This window comes from Anomaloglossus baeobatrachus, chromosome 4, assembly GCF_048569485.1.
Source record: "Anomaloglossus baeobatrachus isolate aAnoBae1 chromosome 4, aAnoBae1.hap1, whole genome shotgun sequence".
Classification (NCBI taxonomy): domain Eukaryota; kingdom Metazoa; phylum Chordata; class Amphibia; order Anura; family Aromobatidae; genus Anomaloglossus; species Anomaloglossus baeobatrachus.
Genome location: NC_134356.1, coordinates 332,236,754 through 332,258,206, shown reverse-complemented (window position 1 = coordinate 332,258,206; position 21,453 = coordinate 332,236,754). Strand labels below are relative to the sequence as shown.

The 21,453-nt window shown below is 48.5% G+C and overlaps 1 protein-coding gene across 7 annotated transcripts in view; it reads left to right on the top strand.

Moving 5' to 3' along the window:
- Nucleotides 1-21,453, top strand: part of ANKRD26 (ankyrin repeat domain containing 26) — a 230,837-nt gene that overhangs the window by 67,799 nt on the left and 141,585 nt on the right. For 5 of the 7 annotated variants that reach the window (XM_075345040.1, XM_075345039.1, XM_075345038.1 and 2 more), the window contains exons 12-15: nucleotides 1,760-1,815; nucleotides 2,850-2,946; nucleotides 18,957-19,037; nucleotides 19,575-19,621. In XM_075345040.1, the coding sequence (XP_075201155.1) occupies nucleotides 1,760-1,815; nucleotides 2,850-2,946; nucleotides 18,957-19,037; nucleotides 19,575-19,621 (281 nt within the window). The remainder of the gene's footprint in view (nucleotides 1-1,759; nucleotides 1,816-2,849; nucleotides 2,947-18,956; nucleotides 19,038-19,574; nucleotides 19,622-21,453) is intronic. The other 2 variants (XM_075345043.1, XM_075345042.1) reach the window with 1 other exon arrangement.

Genomic DNA, 21,453 nt, shown 5'->3' with positions numbered 1-21,453 from the left:
GGTGTGGTGGTAGCAGAGAGAGGTGAGATCGACTAATGCAACTGACAATGAGCAATTCATTAGCATGTTAGTATGCCCACAGAGGCGTGTTTATATGCTAAAGGGGCCGACTAGCCAAGGGAAGTAACACCTTTGCGACTAATCGCTGGCCTCATTAGCATATCAAATGGGATCTTTAGAAATACTTTTTCTAAAGATCTCTTTATCTATGCTACTAGATACAGGGTCCCTTAGGCAGGGATTAGCAACATGCACCCAGAATTACTTGTGGTTCTGGGTGCATATTGCACCTGACAGGTTCCCTTTAACTTCCTTTTGTTTCAGGAAATAACAAATGTACATGGTCAGACTCCAACTCTACCTTTTTGTAGTGACCAATAAGCCTTTGCAAAGGTCATTATGGAGGGAAAGTGAGTAGGATCAACTGCAACATCACCATTTGTGAGTGATGGATTTTGTGTTATCAGCTGTGTTACCTGTTATTGTAATCCGGCCTCTGATGATAGAGAGCCTGCTGAAAAAATCTTCAATGGGCCAGTGGGAAAATTGCAATACAGTGGAACCTTGGTTTACGAGAACAATCCGTTCTGGTAGTGAGCTTGTAAACCAAGTTACTCGTCTAGCAAAGCAAAATTTCCCATAGGAAATAATGCAAGCTCAGACAATTCGTTCCACAACTTGTTCAATGTCCCATCCTGGTCCATCTATTGTGCCATTCCACACATGCACAACCACGCACAAACACGCACGCACACACACATATTATGCTCACCTTACTTTCCGTTCCATCGCTGGCCTCCCGGTTCTTGTAGTTCGCCGGTACAGGATGTGTATCGGGTAACCATCGCGACTGATGCCAGAGCTTCTGCTGCCAGAGCGCTGACATCAAAGGCAGGAGCCGCTTGCCTCTGATTGGTCAGCGCGCTGCCTTTGAGAAGTGGTTGACAGCGGAAGTTCCTCCATCGTTGCAATGGTTACCCGATACACATCCTGTACGGTGAACTACAAGAACCAGGAGGCCAGCGACGGAACGGAAGGTAAGGTGAGCATAATGTGTGTTTGTTTTTTGTGTGTTTGTGCGTGTTTGTGCGGACTGCAAGAGCGGGTCAGAGCGCGGTGGATGTACGGAACCGGAAGTGTGTATGGTGAGTATTTGCTCGTACAGCAAAGCTTTCTCGTAAACTGAGTTACAAATTTGCAGCAAGCTTTGCTCGTATAGTGAAATACTCACACACCAAGTTACTCATAAACCGAGGTTCCACTGTATTACTAATTTGTATTTACTGTATATAAAGATTGTAATATAGCAATAAAAGCCAGTGTCCAATATCTTTTTAGAATTGAAGGAAAGCCATAATCAGAAAATGGCTTCATGTTTAAATATTTTTTTTTTTATTTCATTTCAATAAAAACACAATAAAAAGAAAATTAAATGTAACCCAAAATCTTGATTTAAAGAAAAGGTAATTTTCTGATGATGGCTTCCCTTACTTCTGTCCTCTGGAGAGCTTCACTACAAGAGCGTGATCAGGTGAACCAGTTGTGTAAATTGTATGCAATTTTCTTTCATACCTCTCTGTTTTTCCTGTATATATTTTATACTGATAGTGGAATCTCTTTACAGTTTGCTGGTGGATTAGTGGGGTAGAGGTTGACAATTAGAATTCATTAATTAGCAGTAATGTTAGGAATCCGATTTATAAACATTTACATTGTGGAGAATTAAACCTAATACTGATCTATATTTGTATATCTCCAGTTGCGTTAATGACAGAACTAGGCTTTGAAGATGATGAATCACCCTGGGACTCAGAGGTAGGGTTGGAATTATGATAAGGACTATATTGGATTAGAATGATACCTAAAACATGACACAAAAAAAGTTTGGTATTTACAGTTTAATGCAGCAATGGGTAAGCAGGTACAAAATGTATGTATACTCCAAATAATCATTTTTTAATGTAATAAATTGGTACTAAATTAGCTGGAATTTTAAAAAATACTAGTCACAATTATTTAAAAAAACTATCATTTATTACAGAAACGTGCCTCTGTGTTTAGTAAACAGATATATCAAATATCTCAGCCAAAAAATGATCATGCAAAAAATTGATGGAAAAGGGATAGTATTCAAATTTCTGTGAGAAAGTGGCTGCGCTTCTATAAAAATCTTAATAAGCATAAACTAGACTCAATCAATAATTAAAGCTGACCTGGAATCTTGCTGATATTGTTAAAGTAATATAAGTAAGAACACAAATATCCACAGTAAATCCATATGAGTGAATTCATAGGTCCCTTTAAAGGATATTATGTATTGTTAAACTGACAGACCTGGAACTCAGTATAGGCATGCACACATATTCTATAGACGAATGATACAAAATACTCCATCATAATGCACATACCAAGAAAAGGACCTGCTCAAACCTGTGGAGTGTCCCCTGACGCGCGTTTTGGTTATGCTTCTTCTTGAGGGGCGTCTTGCGTACAAGTAATACTGGATGTAAGAACAAAAGGGAAGAACCCCTGTGAGCAGACTGTACAGTGAACCATGCTTAGCCTATATATTTCTTAACTTTCTGAATAAATTAGATTTGAAAAGCAAGTGATCGAGAATGTGGATGTGTAAATACAGATACATAGCAACACACCTCAAGATAAAAATATGTATAGAAAAAAAGGAAAATGAAAACTAAAATTCCCAAACATAAATTATATGCCATTAGACTATTTAGATCTCCATTTCTGTAATTTCCTAACTAATAATCAAATTTTACTCTATGATAACCTGTATAAACTGTATGCACTTATTTATTTCCTATTGTACGGCTATTTTCATTAATTAGTCAGCCTCTGAGAGCCCCAGAAAGCAGTCTGCCAGTGATTCTGTGCCACCCTCTGTTCAGACCCATATGCAGTGTATCTCCGAAGAATCCAATGAAGGTATGGATATCATTGTTTTATTATTGTAGTTACATTTCACTGGAATCCAGTACACAATGTCCATTTTATTTGTGTTTGAGAGAACCTTGACATAGGGCCATTATTAGGAACTGCATTGCCAGTAATGGTAATAGCACTGCACATTGACAGTTATCGCTTTCCTGCTGTGGCCATTTTTCAGTATTTTGCTTTTAATCTCAATGTCCTTCATTCAAGAGTCATCACTTTATTTTTTTTTCTTCTGACAGCCATCAAGTGCTTGTGGCTGCGGCGCTGACGTCACATCGGTGCGGCAGACAATTGGTGGGCTTTTTCTACTAGTGTAGACCGAACACCCCCTTTTAGAGCTGCCAAGCTCACTGATTGGCTGTCGATGTGACATCATTCTCACAGCTAACGCTAGGCACCTAGAGCAGCAGTGGAGACTCATCGGTGAAAATGGTGAAGATATTTTACACAAATTGCAGCTGGAGCCGAAAATTATCTGAAAGGGGGTAACGCCTTTAAAGAGTTATTCCTATCTCCAGGATCCTATCCCAATATGTAGTACTTGTAGTAGTAATTATAGTATTGGCAAATATCTCCAATTAGAAATGTGGTAAAGTTCTACTGATTAGTTATCTCACTTACCTCACGTGCAGGACATTGCAGCTTAGGTATCCATGGTTACAACTACTCCCATAGGGACAGTTAGTTGCTCATGGTCATAACCATGGATACCTTAGCCACTGTAATGCCCTGCACATGAGGTAAGAGACATGTCTATATCAGTAGAACTATACTGTAGTGTTGACTAGGAAAATTAAAAATAATTCCATTTGTTTTTTTGGATGTTTATTTGTAAGGTTTTTACTATGTGATGAAGAAGACATGTTAATTACAATTTAACAGTGCACATGCAAGACCAGTGTGCCATTTACTTCAATGGAACTGACAGAACAGCTCTCTGTCTAAGCTTTGGCTCCACCATTTTTGGGATTTAGGGTTTCAGTAGGTGGACTCACTTTTTTCATAAATTTATCATCTACCTTTTGATAAGTGGTAAATGTATTTTTGAGAAAACTTCTTTAATTTCCTTACCTTGTTTTTTTGCTGATTTGTGTCTTATTAAAATTAAAGGGAACCGGTCAGTTGATACATGCTGCATAATTTCAGGCACGTATGTTTGACTCTTAACTACTGCAGCGTTTCAGAGAAAAACATACTTTAAAAGCCAGCAGGAAATGAGCCGCATGTGAGACTAGTTGGAAATACCATTCCCTAAACAAATATCACTGAAGGGGAGTGGCTGAGAAGTTGCCAGGGACCAGCCTTTTTGACTAGTCAACTGTGCTGCTTGGTCCTAGCAGTTTTCTCTGAAATGCCTTACAGTGTCATATGGCTGAAATCATACAACAGGCGTCTTCTGCATGCTGCCTGTGGTTCGGGCAGCATGTATCCGCTGTCAGGTTCCCTGTAACCCTTCCCAACATTGGACGGTATGTCCTATATTGCGGTGCGTTCCCACCAATACGTACATTACCACAAATACCGGTACGTCCTGGCGATCGTGGAGGATCAGGAGCTGTGCACGCATGATAGCTGAAACCAGGGATGGTGCCCACACCGCCCCTGGCTATTTAACCCCCTAAATGCTGGGATCAATAAAGGGGCTCCCTCTCCCACTTAATCGGGACCCCCCTGAACGTGATCCCGATCATTGCCATGGCAACCTTCAGTCAAATGACTACCTCCGGGTTACTTGGCTATGGTGGCCTGCTAAATCATGCTCTTGGCATGGTCTAACAGGTGTTCTGTCAGTGTCATGCTGAAAAATGAAAATGCTGGAATGCTGGAAAAAAATAAAAAAGTACACATACACATATTTGGTACTAACTCTTCCGAAATGGCCCAACCTAGTAATTTGTTATAGTTAACCCCTTCAATGAACACCATTAAAATAAAATTAATAACATTTTAGACTTTTTCATCAAGCCGCCGAAAAAAGAGTGGAAAACGTTGTCATGACACAGGCAAGATTTTTTTTTTTTTTTTTTCAATTTATGAATTTTTATTCACTACTGAAATGAAGCAAAAGCTATACATGTTTGGTAGCTACGTAATCATACAGACCTGGAAAATCATACTGCCCGGTCAGTTTTGTGGTAAAATTAACGCTGTAAATAAAAAAAACAATTGCTATTTCTTTGTCGCTCCATTGGGAGACCCAGACAATTGGGTGTATAGCTTCTGCCTCCGGAGGCCACACAAAGTATTACACTTTAAAAAGTGTAACCCCTCCCCTCTGCCTATACACCCTCCCGTGCATCACGGGCCCATCTGTTTTATGCTTTGTGTTGAAGGAGGCACACATTCACACAATGCTCCACATTTTAGTCAGCAGCAGCTGCTGATTATGTCGGATGGAAGAAAAGAGGGCCCCTAACAGGGCCCCCGGCATGCTCCCTTCTCACCCCACTGAGTCGGCGGTGCTGTTAAGGTTGAGGTACCCATTGCGGGTACAAAGGCAGGAGCCACATGCCGTTTTCCTTCCCCATCCCTTAGGGGCTCTGGGTGAAGTGGGATCCTAACCGGTCATCCAGGCACTGGGACCGGGCTCCCTCCGCAGCCCCTGGGGGAATCTGCTGGACAGGAGACTGAGTATCGTCAGGGAAGGACCCTGCATCTACAGGTACTCTGTGTCCCCTTTGGGACGGTGCATGGAGCACCTTGGCCTCAGACGCTGCAGCGACTGCGGTGTTGTTTTTAGACTGGGACTACCGCGCCGACCGTGCCTGCTTGCCGGCCGCGGTTTTCACTTTAGTCCCCGGCTTTTGCGGCCTAGTGCATTAAACTCCCGCCCCTGGGCCTGCCAGTCAGGGGTAAGGGCGGGACGGTCGGTCTGACGCCGACAGTGAGGGCTGGAGCACACTTAGCTGTCCTCCTCCCCCCTCACTAATCACTCTGGGGCACCAGATTCCCGCACTTTTGTAGTAACGCCCACGGCTCCCTCCTCCCCTGTGAACGCCGACAGCCATGTTTTAACACATTCTGCCGGTGGAGGACTTCTGGCAGCAGCTCTGGGAGACCCGAGGCAGGGAATCTGGTGGCCACACACCGCTTGAGCGGTCGGTAAGCCACACCGGTTACCCGGTGCTGGTCCCCCTAGGGTGCTGAACTGTATATATATATATATATATATATATATATATATATATATATATATATATATACATTATATTTGTATACATTTTCTCGGTTCGGATGTACTGTTAGCTTGTGGCTATATACCCTCAGTGATCACGCTCCTGGGAGACAACAGCATGTCGTTCACAAGGAGCAAGGGTGCCAAGACACAGGGTTATTTTGCTACCTGTACCTCTTGTGCGGCTATGCTACCTGCAGGTTCCACCTACCCTCACTGTGAGCTATGCTCGGGCCCTGGGGCACTCGCTCAGCCGGAGCCTGAGGCACTGGGGGGTCCCTCGGCCCAGGTAGAACCGCCGGCTCCTCCTGTACAGATGGCAGGGACAGAGTTTGCTGTTTTAGCTGACAAACTCTCTGAGTCACTTTCACAATCCATGACTCAGTCTATGGATAAATGGTCTGCTAAGATACTAGAAGCTTTGCAGTCCAGACCGGCATTTACACAGGCCCCGGGCACTGCGGGATCACCCCCAGGCCCCTCTCGGTCTGCGCCGAAGCGTGCTCCTGGTGTGGCCTCTAGTTATTACGTGGAGGACTCCGGAACGGACCGCAGTCCCAGACCAGCTAAGCGGGCTCGCTTAGAATCTTCCCCGACTTCATCACGCTGTTCGGGGTCTCAGCTTGAGGACTCTCTAGAGGATGAGGCGGAGGTCGCAGCCCAGGACTCTGACCCTGACGTTGCTCTCAATCTTGATACACCTGAAGGGGACGCCATAGTAAATGACCTTATAGCGTCCATCAACCAGGTACTAGATCTTTCTCCCCCAACTCCGCCGGTAGAGGATTCGGCTTCACAACAGGAGAAACACCAGTTTAGGTTTCCTAAACGTACTCTGAGTGCTTTCTTCGATCACTCTAACTTTAGAGATGCTGTCCAGAAGCACAGGGCTTTCCCGGACAAGCGCTTTACTAAACGCCTTAATGACACACGTTACCCCTTCCCCTCTGACGTAGTTAAGGGTTGGGCTCAATGTCCCAAGGTGGATCCTCCAGTCTCTAGACTGGCGGCTAGATCCGTAGTAGCAGTGGCTGACGGTGCATCGCTCAAGGATGCCACGGACAGGCAGATAGAGCTCCTACTGAAATCCATCTATGAAGCCATAGGCGCGTCTTTTGCCCCAGCCTTTGCAGCCGTGTGGGCACTCCAGGCTATCTCAGCTTGTCTGTCTGAGATTAATGCGGTCACCCGTACCGCTGCGCCACAAGTAGCATCTTTGACTTCTCAGGCGTCAGTATTTGCATCCTACGCCATGAATGCTGTCCTGGACTCGGCTAGCCGTACAGGGGTAGCATCCGCCAATTCGGTGGCAGTCCGCAGGGCCATGTGGCTACGCGAATGGAAGGCAGACTCTGCTTCCAAAAAGTTCTTGACCGGTTTGCCTTTTTCTGGCGACCGACTGTTTGGCGAGCGATTGGATGAAATTATTAAGCAATCCAAGGGAAAGGACTCGTCCTTACCCCAGCCCAAACCAAACAGACCTCAGCAACGGAAAGTTCAAGCGAAGTTTCGGTCCTTTCGGCCCTCAGCCAGATCCCAATCCTCCTCGTCTAACAGGCCACAGAAGAGCCAGAGAAACTCTTCTGCATGGCGGTCTAAGTCACGTCCTCCAAAGACCGCGGGAGGCACCGTCTCCAAGGCGGCCTCCTCATGACTTTCGGCCTCCCCAAACCGCATCCTCGGTCGGTGGCAGGCTCTCCCGCTTTTGCGACGCCTGGTGGCCACATGTCCAAGACCGATGGGTGAGAGACATTCTATCTCACGGTTACAGGATAGAGTTCAGCTCTCGTCCTCCGACTCGTTTTTTCAGAACATCTCCGCCCCCCCGAGCGAACCGTTGCGCTTTTTCAGGCGGTGGACACTCTGAAGACAGAAGGAGTGGTGATCCCCGTTCCCCTTCAGGAACGCGGTCGAGGTTTTTACTCCAACCTGTTCGTGGTGCCAAAAAAGGACAGCTCATTCCGTCCCGTTTTGGACCTCAAATTGCTCAACAGACATGTGAGAACCAGGCAGTTTCGCATGGAATCCCTCCGCTCTGTCATCGCTTCGATGTCCCAAGGAGACTTCCTGGCATCAATCGACATCAAAGATGCCTATCTCCATGGGCCGATCGCTCCAGAGCATCAACGCTTCCTGCGTTTCGCCATTGGGGACGAACACCTTCAGTTTGTGGCACTGCCTTTCGGCCTGGCGACAGCCCCACGGGTCTTCACCAAGGTCATGGCATCCGTTGTGGCAGTCCTACACTCTCAGGGCCACTCGGTGATCCCTTACCTAGACGATCTCCTAGTCAAGGCACCCTCCCGGGCGGCTTGTCAACACAGTCTGACCGTTGCTCTGGAGACTCTCCAGAGGTTCGGGTGGATCATCAATTTTCCAAAGTCAAAATTGACTCCGACCCAGTCACTGACGTACCTCGGGATGGAGTTTCATACTATCTCAGCGATAGTCAAGCTACCGCTGGACAAACAGCGGTCGCTGCAAACAGGGGTGCAATCCCTTCTTCGGGCCCAGTCGCACCCCTTGAGGCGCCTCATGCACTTCCTGGGGAAGATGGTGGCAGCAATGGAGGCAGTTCCCTTTGCGCAATTTCATCTGCGTCCACTCCAATGGGACATTCTCCGCAAATGGGACAAGAGGTCGACGTCCTTGGACAGGAACGTCTCTCTTTCTCTGGCAGCCAAGATCGCTCTTCAGTGGTGGCTTCTCCCCACTTCTCTGTCGAAAGGAAAATCCTTCCTGCCCCCATCCTGGGCTGTGGTCACGACGGACGCGAGCCTGTCAGGATGGGGAGCGGTTTTTCTCCACCACAAGGCTCAGGGAACCTGGACTCCGACAGAGTCCTCCCTTCAGATCAATGTTCTGGAGATAAGGGCAGTGTATCTAGCCCTAAAGGCGTTCCATCGGTGGCTGGAGGGCAGGCAGATCCGCGTACAGTCGGACAACGCCACGGCGGTCGCGTACATCAACCACCAGGGTGGCACTCGCAGTCGTCAAGCCTTCTTAGAAGTCCGGCGGATTCTGCTGTGGGCGGAGGCCACAGCCTCCACCATCTCCGCGGTTCACATCCCGGGCGTAGACAACTGGGAAGCAGACTTTCTCAGTCGCCAGGGCATGGACGCGGGGGAATGGTCTCTCCACCCGGACGTGTTTCAAGAGATCTGTTGCCGCTGGGGAACGCCGGACGTCGATCTCATGGCGTCTCGGCACAACCACAAAGTCCCGGCATTCATGGCACGGTCTCAGGATCACAGAGCTCTGGCGGCGGACGCCTTAGTTCAGGATTGGTCACAGTTTCAACTGCCTTATGTCTTCCCTCCTCTGGCAATGCTGCCCAGAGTGTTGCGCAAGATCAGGTCCGACTGCCGCCGCGCCATCTTCGTCGCTCCAGACTGGCCGAGGAGGTCGTGGTACCCGGACCTGTGGCACCTCACGGTGGGTCAACCGTGGGCGCTCCCAGACCGACCAGACTTGCTGTCTCAAGGGCCATTTTTCCATCTGAATTCTGCGGCCCTCAACCTGACTGTGTGGCCATTGAGTCCTGGCTCCTAGCATCCTCAGGGTTATCTCTAGTGGCGTTTACATCACTCCGAAGAGTGTCAGAGCTTGCAGCGCTGTCATGCAAAGCCCCTTTCCTGGTATTTCACCAGGATAATAGGAATTACTACTTACCGGTAATGATGTTTCCAGGAGCCAACATGACAGCACGGTAGGAGTTGCTCCTTTGACCTTTACAGGGACAGGAAACGCAAGAGTTTAAAAGCCCCTCCCCATCCCCCTTTCCTCAGTGATTTTTCAAGTACCACACCAGGATGGGAGATAACACCATTTTAGTAATGCAGAACGTACAACACACGGTACATAATCAGACGGGAGGGAAATAAGCGTGCTGTCATGTTGGCTCCTGGAAACATCATTACCGGTAAGTAGTAATTCCTATTTTCCAGGACGCCACATGACAGCACGGTAGGAGAATGCCAAAGTAATCCCTATGAGGGGGGGACCACAGCCTGTAAAGCCCTTCTACTGAACAACATGTGCTGATCGTTGAGAAGGCCCAGTGTATAATGCTCACAAAACGTGTGGGGACCCAACCACGCTGTCGTACGACAAATCAGTTCCAAGGAACCCCCCGCCCTCTCCGCCCAAGAAGTGGACAGAGCCCTGGCGGAGTGGGCCCTAATGCGAGTTGAGAGGTCCCGACCCGCGGACTGGCAAATAGCTGAAATAGTGGACGTAACCCACCGAGACAGAGGTGTTTTAGACTCAGGCTTCCCTCGGTTCTTGCCCGCAAATTGCACCAAGAGGGCAGAATCTACGCGCCAGCTCTGGGCAGTCCCCAAAATGCCAGAATCGCTCGTCCGACGACCAAAGAGGGAAGGTGCTTTTCATGTTGGGAAAGATAATAAATGAGGGAGACAGCTTATACTACAGAGACCAGATATAGTGAGATATACCCGAATGGGTTAAATGAACCTTCTGAACACCGCAACTATAGAATAGATGTTAAAGTCCTTAACAGCCTATCAAGGAATGAAGAACCACAGCCCGATAGAATGACCACCGGCTAGATCAAGAATAACTTGTCGGAGCTTAATAAACCAGGTCAGCACTGTCATCAGCTCTCCTCGGTTCAAACGACTACCCCTGGTCATAGACCAGCCCACAGTACCACCAGAGTTTACATTCTGGCTCCAGAAGCCCAAGATGTCAATGCAGAACTACTGGACCTCGAGGAATGAGAAGGACCATCAGAAACCCAAGACATGAAGGGTTGGTGCCCGGAAGGCACGGCTACCGATATGAGCAAGCCAAGTACATCATCTGACCACGTGAAGAAAGCATTGTCCCCAAGATGCAGATGCCAAGGACAGCGGGGTATGGAATCCGGATGTGATGAAAGCGTCCCAGAATGTAGGTGGCCAACCTCATAGATACTGTATACAGTATATATATTGGAATTTAAAGAATTGGTTGCCATACCCTTGGCTGCAAATACAGGAGCCCAGTGTTGCCCTGAGCTGGTGAAAAGAACCATTACCACCTGGGCAGACTACCCAACTAGAAATGCTACTGCCATCCTCCATTAGCATGCAATTACCACTATATCGGACACGAGCGTAAACATACCACACAGTCTTCCATAGTGACCAGGGAACATCTTCCAGAGGAGTGATAGTTCATTTGACAGTGGTGAGACCCTGGATTTTACCTTCGTGAGAGCAGTGAGCCTCTGAGGGAGACTATGGAGCTCCCTGCCACAAGATGTTGGAAAACCTCACAGGGTACGTACGAGATTCTGTATGTTGAACAATGGTCCAGAAACCCAGTCCAAAAGCCATCAAAGGACCCGTCACAGTAAACGGGGCTATTACCATGAGCGGCTGCATTCAGTTCTTTCCACCGTAGGACGAACTCGATAAACATTTCTCTTTAGCCATAATTTATAAATGAAAGACCAGAGCTAAGCAACCAAGCACCACTGAATACTACGGATTAAAAGGGACCGTAGCTGAACTCAGATTCCAGTTCTGAAGCCATAATAAGGAGAAATACTAGGCCAACTCAAACATGGATGCCGAGCATACTAAGCCAAGTGCAGTTCCAGAAGCGTGAGGCCCCTCTAACCAAAGCCGATGCTAGAGACCCAAGATGCGAAGTATGCAGCCCGAGGCGCAAGGGACGAGGCCACTGCAAGGCCCAAAGGCGCAGAGTCGCAAGGCCAAAGGCGCAGAGGCATAAGGCCCAAGGCGCAGAAGCGCAAGGCCCAAGGCGCAGAAGCGCAAGGCGAAGAGGCGCAAGGCCCAAGGCGCAGAGGCGCAAGGCCCAAGGCGCAGAGGCGCAAGGCCCAAGGTGCAGAGGCGCAAGGCCCAAGGTGCAGAAGCGCAAGGCCAGACAAGGCACAATGCCAGAGGCACAATGTCAGAGGTACAAGGCATAATTCCAGAGGCACAAGGCGCAATGCCAGACACGCAAGGCCGGAAACATGAAGTGCAAGGCGCAAGCCCCGACGCGCAAGGTACAATGCCAGAGGTGCAAGGCACAATGCCAGAGGCGCAAGGCCAGTGGCGCAATGCCAGAGGCGCAAGGCTAGAGGCGCAATGCCAGAGGCACAAAGCCAGAGGCACAAGGCGCAATGCCAGAGGCGCAAGGCCAGAGGCCCAAGGTGCAATGCCAGAGGCGCAAGGCCAGAGGCACAAGGCGCAATGCCAGAGGTGCAAGGCCAGAGGCACAAGGCGCAATGCCATAGGCGCAAGGCCAGAGGCACAAGGCGCAATACCAGATGCACAAGGCCAGAAGCATGAGGCGTAATGCGCAAGCCCGGAGGCACAAGCCCAGAGGCACAAGGCGCAAGCCCAGAGGCACAAGGCACAAGCCCAGAGGCACAAGGCACAAGCCCAGAGGCACAAGGCACAAGCCCAGAGGCACAAGGCACAAGCCCTGAGGCACAAGGCACAAGCCCAGAGGCACAAGCCTAGAGGCACAAGGCACAAGCCCAGAGGCACAAGGCATAAGCCCGGATGCACAAGCTTAGAGACACAAGGCACAAGCCCAGAGGCACAAGGCATAACCCAGATGCCCAAGCTTAGAGACACAAGGTACAAGCCCAGAGGCACAAGCCCAGAGACACAAGGCACAAGCCCAGAGACACAAGGTACAAGCCCAGAGGCACAGGCCTAGAGACACAAGGCAGAAGCCCAGAGGCACAAGTCTAGAGACACAAGACACAAGCCCAGAGGCACAAGCCTAGAGACACAAGGCACAAGCCCAGAGGCACAAGCCTAGAGACACAGGCACAAGCCCAGAGGCACAAGCCTAGAGACACAAGGCACAAGCCCAGAAGCTCAAGCCTAGAGGCACAAGGCACAAGGCCAGAGGCACAAGCCTAGAGGCACAAGCCACAAGGCCAGAGGCACAAGCCTAGAGGCCCAAGCCACAAGCCCAGAGGCACAAGCACAAGTCCAGAGGCACAAGCCACAAACCCAGAGGCACAGGCCTAGAGGCACAAGGCCCAAGCCCGGAGGCCCAAGGCACAAGCCCAGAGGCCCAAGGCACAAGTCCAGAGGCCAAGAGCCAGTGAAGCCAAGCCATGAAGGGCAAGGCTGAAAAACAGACCAGAGACGTCAAGCAGTTAAACCTTGACAGACCCAAGGTGCCAAACCAACGTGTGGTCAGAGCTGTGTGGCGTGTGGGCCGAGGCCAAAGCCGTGAGGCGCGACGCCGGAGCCCCAAGTTGTGAGGTACGAGCCAGGAGGCGCGAGGCCGGAGCCTGGAGTCATGAGGCGCGAGGCTGGAGCCAGGAGGCCGGAGCAGTGCGTGAGCCAGAGTCATCACGAGGCCATAACCCCGATGCGCGAGGCCAGAGTTGTGAGGCCCCATCAGAGTTACCCCTAAGAGTGTAATTCCCCTGTGAACTTCAGGATACACCTACTGCATGAGTGGTATCCTAAATGCCAAATTAGTCACACCTGAACCAATTAACTCATCTGGAGGTGCAGCTGGAGGGCAAGTTCCAAATGCAAGATAATGTGTTAAAATCCACAATTTTCCCTCCTATAGAAGGAGTAAATCAGGCAGAATCCGGTCTGGTGATATAATAGTGGAATCAATGTGTTATTAAACCACAACAGGAGGATCCACACAAGGGTCTATCAACAGGTAATTCTGAACTTAAACATGAGGTCTGCTGATTCCAGCAAAACATGAGGCAGCAACCTCACCATGCAGCATTCCAAGGCCAAATTTCTAATTTTAGTGCAGGACTCTGACAGAGGTGAATGACAGACTGCACCCTTTTTTATTCTGGCCGACTTCCTTCGAACTTTTTTAGGGATAGTCTGTGGAAGAATCCTAAAAGGAAGGGGAGACCTTCGTATCATAGCCCTCATGTCTGTCAGCAGGGAAGTTTGTTCACTGGAGACTAAGTCTGCTATGCAAGGATCACATAGCTGTTTCGTGCAGGACTCTGACAGTTGTAAATGGCAGACTGCACATTTTTTTGTCCAGACAACTTTCCTCTGGGCTTTCCTAGGAATAGTGCTGGTGCGCGTGGCAGACTCCTAAAAATGAAGGGGGAGACTGAATCAGTGACCACCCCTAGCATCCCTGGTCCTAACCCAGGTACGCCTGCACTCACATGACCCTGGGATTCTGCCGGGGCTCCAGCATCTGACCGATCATCCTCCATGACAGGTGGAATACAGAGAATACAGAGCCGTCCCCCGGTACCCCGGATTTATTACCTGGTTCTGCGACGTCAGGGTCCATTCCCGCCTTCAGTGCTCTGTTCTGGAACACCTGCTGCCTCCCAGGTTACCGCCAAGTTCCGAACCCAGAAATGCGGTGATCTCCGCACGGCGCATGCGTCAGTGTGCGAGTCATGCTGGAACGCAAGGCCTGCGCAGACCCGGAAGTGCCCCATGGCCGGTAGCAACAGCGGTCTGCTGAGAGCCCTCACCTGAGGGAAGCGGCATGGATACCGGGAGATCTCGCTCCACCGGTCGGCTGAGGGACCTCTGCAACAGAAGTGTCGGCCAGGGGCTGCTTGACCGGCAGGAAGGAGAGAGCAAGCCCCCCCGATCCGCCTGGACCCCATACCTCAGACGGTAAGACTTGCGTCCGTCCTGTACAGGGACAGGAAAAACACTGAGGAAAGGGGGATGGGGAGGGGCTTTTAAACTCTTGCGTTTCCTGTCCCTGTAAAGGTCAAAGGAGCAACTCCTACCGTGCTGTCATGTGGCGTCCTGGAAAAGGTAGTTCTGCGTCCGGTCCCGGACTTTCTCCCTAAGGTGGTGTCCCCTTTTCATCTCAATCAGGATATCTCCTTACCTTCATTTTGCCCTCATCCAATTCACCAATGTGAAAAGGATTTGCATTTGTTAGATCTAGTGAGAGCACTCCGGATCTACGTGTCTCGCACGGCGCCACTGCGCCGTTCTGATGCGCTTTTTGTCCTTGTCGCTGGCCAGCGTAAGGGGTCGCAGGCTTCCAAGTCAACCTTGGCTCGGTGGATCAAGGAACCGATTTTTGAAGCCTACCGTTCTTCTGGGCTTCCGATTCCTTCAGGGCTGAAAGCCCATTCTACCAGAGCCGTGGGTGCATCCTGGGCATTGCGGCACCAGGCTACGGCTCAGCAGGTGTGTCAGGCGGCTACCTGGTCGAGTCTGCACACTTTCACAAAACACTATCAGGTGCATGCCTATGCTTCGGCAGATGCCAGCCTAGGTAGGCGAGTCCTTCAGGCGGCGGTTGCCCACCTGTAAGAGGGGGCCGTTGTTTTGGCTCTTTTTATCGAGGTATTCTTTTACCCACCCAGGGACTGCTTTTGGACGTCCCAATTGTCTGGGTCTCCCAATGGAGCGACAAAGAAGAAGGGAATTTTGTTTACTTACCGTAAATTCCTTTTCTTCTAGCTCCTATTGGGAGACCCAGCACCCGCCCCTGTTCCCTTCGGGCTGTTTGTTCTTTTGTGTACACATGTTGTTCATGTTGAATTGTTCTTTTGGTTCATGGTTTCAGTTCTCCGAACATCCTTCGGATTGAATTTACCTTAGACCAATTTATAAGTTTCCTCCTTCCTGCTTTGGCACCAAAACTGATGGGCCCGTGATGCACGGGAGGGTGTATAGGCAGAGGGGAGGGGTTACACTTTTTAAAGTGTAATACTTTGTGTGGCCTCCGGAGGCAGAAGCTATACACCCAATTGTCTGGGTCTCCCAATAGGAGCTAGAAGAAAAGGAATTTACGGTAAGTAAACAAAATTCTCTTCTTTGCCACAGAGCGTTTTTTTCCCGCTTACCATTACATCATATGATAAAATGAATGAGAGTTCAAAAGTACAACTCTTCCCACAAAAAACAAGCCTTCAAATGGCTTCGACGATGGAAAATTAAAAAAAGTTATAGCTCTTAGAATAAGGGGTGGAAAAAACTAAAAATTGTCCTGTCCTTAAGCTGTTAAAGTAAATCTGTCAGTAGGATTTCAGGTCCTAAACTATTTATAAGTGCATGTAACTGTTTCAAAGACAAATCCAGCAATACGTTTACATGGCCAGTCCGTTCTCCACTACTGAGAAATAAGAGTTTTTTAATTGATATGCAAATGAGTCTGAAGGACTCTAGTATATGGTAGATCTGAAGCCTCTGTCATGCCAGCTCTATTTGCCACCCAATGCCTATTATTACTTCTTGACTGATAGCCTCTATGCTCTGTGACATCAGACAAAGAAGCCATTCCTGAGTGAGGAATAGAGCTGGAGTGACAGAGGCTTCAGATCTACATATAGACTCTTCACCCTCATTTGCATGTGGAAGAGCTACATGCTCATAAGTGGTTTGGGATTTGAACTCCTATTGACAAATTCCCTTTAGGCCTAATCTGTGCCGCCGGTACGTGTTTGGCAGTTTTTTCACGTACCGGCGGCACGGAGACACGTTGACCTATGTTTTCATTATTGTTTGGACACGCGTAAGTATTTTGGAACGGAACGTGTGTCCGTTTTGTACTTACGTGCGTCCGTGATTTTCTCACGCTGACATGTCCACGTATTCTCCGGAAGCACGGGTGTCACACGGCCCGCACCCGTACCACACGGATGTAGTGTGGATGCGGTTCCGTGTGACACGCGCCGGAGAACACGTGTCATTAATTTAAAAATAAAAAAAACACATACTCACCTTCACCAGCCCCGCAGATTCTTCCGCTGCAAAATGTTCCTGCCGGCCACCGCTCGTTATGAGCGTGTAAAGGAGGTGGGCGTGCTGTCACGGGCGCTAATCTCCGCCCCTCCGCTCGGCTGGAAGCAGCGTCAGCGGGGAGTGAGCGGGGCTGGAGCCGAAGATCAGAACCCTGGACAGCAGCGCGGACCACGTGAGTATGCAAATTACCGCTTCTCCGTGTGCTATCGCGGATAGCACACGGAGAACACATGTGGACCGCATGTACCCGAGACACGTACTTACCACACGCAACACGCAGGGAAAATACGTGTCTCGCGGCACGTGCGTGTTTTTAACGGATGTGTGTTGGAGGCCTTAAGACAACTGACTGGGACAGTCTCCTCCTCCATCTGCCTGTGTACAGGCCCCATTTCTTTGGCTAAACACCCATCAGCCTTTCTCCAGCCAGAAATGCAACAGTTTGTCAGATTTATCAATGTGCTTTTAGCAGGATTTTGACAAAACCGTTGCAGTAACAAGCAGAAATTTTACAGATTGAAACAAAAGACAAGTTTAGCTCCTGCTTAGAGTTTTTTTTATTTACAGATTGTAGGTTGCTGTAAGCAACGCTTATATTCCGCAGGTAGCATCTCAGCAAAAAGTAAATAAAACTTGATGTCTCATGTTTTATCGTATGAAAAAGGTTCTAGGCTTCCCTTTCATTATCTTGACATTTTTTTAGCTGTTGTTCTGTGCTTAAAGCAATTCAGTAAATCTAATTTATTTTGAGTTAAAACTAAAAGCATTGGTGTATTAAAGGGAACTTGTCAGGTCCAAAATGCACCCAGAACCACAAGCAGTCCTGGGTGCATATTGCTAATCCCTGCCTAACCGTCCCTGTATCTAGTAGCATAGATAAAGTGATCTTTAGAAAAAGAGATCTTTAGAAAAAGTATTTCTAAAGCTCTTTTATCGTATGCTGTTGAGCGGGGGGACTAGTCCCCTGGGTGCTAGTTCCCCTGACTAGTCGCCCCCATTAGCATATTAGTACGCCCCTATGGGTGTGCTAACATGTTAATGAATACGCAGCGTCACAGGATGATCTCACTTACCTCTCCACTGCCACCGTGTCTGCTGGATTTTGGATCAGTGCGCATGACCTCAGAGTTTGTCATGCGCACTATGAAGCCGGGTTTATGCGTCCTGGCTGCAAACTGAAGTAGTGCACATAACCGTAAATCCGGGATCATGCGTACTGAGCTGAAGTCCAGGAGTCAGACGCGATGGAGGCGGAGAGGTGTGTGAGATCATCCTCTGATGCTGCGTATTCATTAGCAATTGGCACGCCCACAGGGTCACATACTAACATGCTAATTGTAATGCTGCCACCAGGGGGAGCCAGAGCTCTGCAGCAGACAACTACACAGAGCAATGAGAACCAGGAAGTAAATACACTGCGTTCTCATGCACTGCCTAATCAGCACAGCTGAGAGGCAGAACTGCAGAGCATGCGAGGAATAGTCAGGCAGGCTGGGTCAAACACCGTACGGGCAGAAGCAGGACCGGAGGAGCGAGCAGAAGCGAAGTCAAAGTCAGGCTAAGGTCAGTACCGGAGGAAGCAACCGAGTGGGGAAATAGGAAGGGGGACACAGGACAGGAGGGACGACCAGGGGACGGAACACAGACAAGGGCACGGGGGCACAGGAACAGACAGATCAGGATATCACTCACAGGACCAGCAATCACAGGCAAAGCAGAGCTTAGCTTATAGCCGGCGCTGGTTCACTGGAAGTGTCAGCTTTTAAGGTATCCAGGGGCCAGAAGTGAGGCCCGAGAGAAGGCTCCGCCCCCTAGCCATGTGGATAGAGAGGCGAATCATGACACTAATAGAGCCGACTAGCAGGGGAAGCAACACCCTTGGGACTAGTCACCTCGCTCATTAGCATATGATAAAAGATCTTTAGAAATACTTTTTCTAAAGGTCCCTTTATCTATGTTCGTGTATACAGAGACGGTTAGGCAGGGATTAGCAATATGCACCCAGAACTGCTCGTGGTTCTGGGTGCATATTGGACCTGAAAGGTTCCCTTTAAAGTGTTGATTTGATGTTATCAGATTGTCTGCTATAAGTAGGCATTTTGAGTTGTCAATTCTCATTCCTTTACTAGATATGTATTATTGCCCTTCTTTCACGAGACAATCAAGAAGCGGTAAGCTACAAGATGAGGGCTGGCACTTTAGGCAGAGGGGTATGAAGCCAAATCCATTTCTTATTTTTTCAGCAATAACCGATTCTGGATTTCTGCATTACTAACTCTTAGGGCTTATTCACACGTTGCGTTTTTGCCGCCTTTTTTCCCCTGGCACCAGAAACTCCTAGAGTATGTGCACACATATTTTAGTTTTTGCAGTAATTTTTTTTGCTGCAAAAACCAGACTATTGGCAGGCAAAACGCCACAGTAAATACACATACTGTATCTGTACATGCATTTCTTTCCCATTCATTTGAATGAGTGGAAAGTTGCAGATGGTGATGGAGTTGACATGCTGCAGTTCTGACAAACATTCAAAGATTCAGATCTGCACAGAAAAAGTAATCCGCTTGTGTGTGATATTTCACAAATCTCATTCACGCTACAAAATGAGGGGTTCTTCCAAAGACGTAATGTGTTAACAAGCCCTTACTCTGCTTTTTCTAGGTTTTCTCTGACATTTTTGCACTTTTTTTTTTTTTAGGAATATTATTATACAAAATAACTAATGTCTTCTTTTTTTCCATCTGTAGAGACATCTGAGAACATTGCAGCTGTGAAACCACTGGTAACAAAAAAGGTATCAAGTATTGATGACCAATATAGATTAGTCATAAAAAAAAAATGTTATGTTGTATTACAGATCAAGGACTATAATATAGCATAAAGAAATAGACAGATCTGTCTTTTTAACATGGTTACAAAAAATATTTTGCCTATATAAAAAAGGGTAGAACAAGCACAACTTGGGCACAATTGAACATATACATATGTCCCAAAAATCGTATGTGCATAGTGCAAAATAATAGGAAAAAGTATTAAGTTGCCCAAGTTACAAAGAAAAACCTTTTCATCACATAGATCCAGATAGGTATCTCAAATCTTAGCAATAAGTAAGTGCTAGAGTGTCAATTATATTACCGTATGATGCCTGATTCACAGTTTGCTGTTGCTACTTCCAGGGGGCAGCATACAATTAGAACATTGCGGGGGTTTATACATATCCAAGTGTTTTTGCCTCAACACGTCCTCAAACTGTTTATAAAGTTCTATTGGTAGGCCATCTGACCAAACCCCCCCCCCCCCCCCCCCCCCCGGGGCTTTGTCATTAGGCATCTTCCCCCATAGCCTGCTGTACTCTTTTTCTAAGAAATTGTTATCTCTAGTGCTTCCCACTTTCTGTCCTGCAGAACCTCTGGTGAATAATTGACTCTAGAGGAGTTTAATCTAGAGTAAAAATCATGTAATAACCTAAATAAAACCCTTGTTTGGGTATTAATATTGTTCTTTAAGCTATAAAGGTTTCTGCTGCACTTTAGCAAGTTAGCTAGCATGCGGCCAGTTGTTTCACCCTACTCCTAAAACTGTTGCTTTAAAAACCTAAGTTTCTTATCCGTCTGCTCTATCTGGAAGGACATACAATTTTTTGAGCACTCTTCCACTGTGCCATATTTTCAGGGCATTTGTTTCTAATACTGTATATTCATGCTCCATCTCACTGAATCCATTTTCCAATTTCTTTATCGTTCCTTATGGGAGACCCAAACCATGGGTGTATAGCTTCTGCCTCCGGAGGACACACAAAGAACTACACTCAAACGTGTAGCTCCTCCCTCCCAGCCTATACACCCCCTGGTAGCCAGTCCTAGCCAGTTTTCGCTTTGTGTGTCAGGAGGATCACACACACACATGCATCCTCTTTTGATTTTTCATTTTTTCTAAAGATTTGGAAGAAAAGTGGGTCCACTGGACTCCCGGCATGTCCCTTCTCACCCCCCTGGCGGCGGTGCTGTTAAGGTTGACTTCAGGGCAGGAGCCCTTCATGCCGCGCTCCTTCACCATCCCTTAGGGGCTCTGGCTTGAAGTTAGAGCCAACACGGTTCTCACTGCCTTGCAGGAGACCGGCCTCCATCCGCAGCCCTTGTGCAGGACCCTGCTGGAAGGAGCACTGAACCCCCACCCCACCAGGGACTGGGCCCTGCGTCTCAAAGCTAAGTATAGAGACGTTATTCAGAGGGTCCTTCTGCAATGTGGGGCACTTTTATTGGGGGGACAGTGATTTACTTTGATAATGCTGTTTTTTACTGTGTTTCCGGCCGGTTCCACGGTTTTTACTGGGAACCGCGCCGATGATGCCTGATTGTCGGCCGCATGCATAACTCTAGGCCCCGGCTTCAGCCGCGGCCTAGTTTCGTTTCGTTCCCCTGCATGTCAGTCATGCAGGGGGACACTGCAGCGCCGCTCGCCGGCCGCTCTGCACAGGGGAGGACACTCCTATCTGAGGAGATGATTCCCTCCCCTGTACATCTCCTTAGCCCTCCGATTCCCGCTCCTGGGTTAACCCCCGCCCCCCCCTCACTCCGGCGCCATTTTCTCAGCGTCCTTAGTACACTGGTCGGCGCTGGCTGCTCT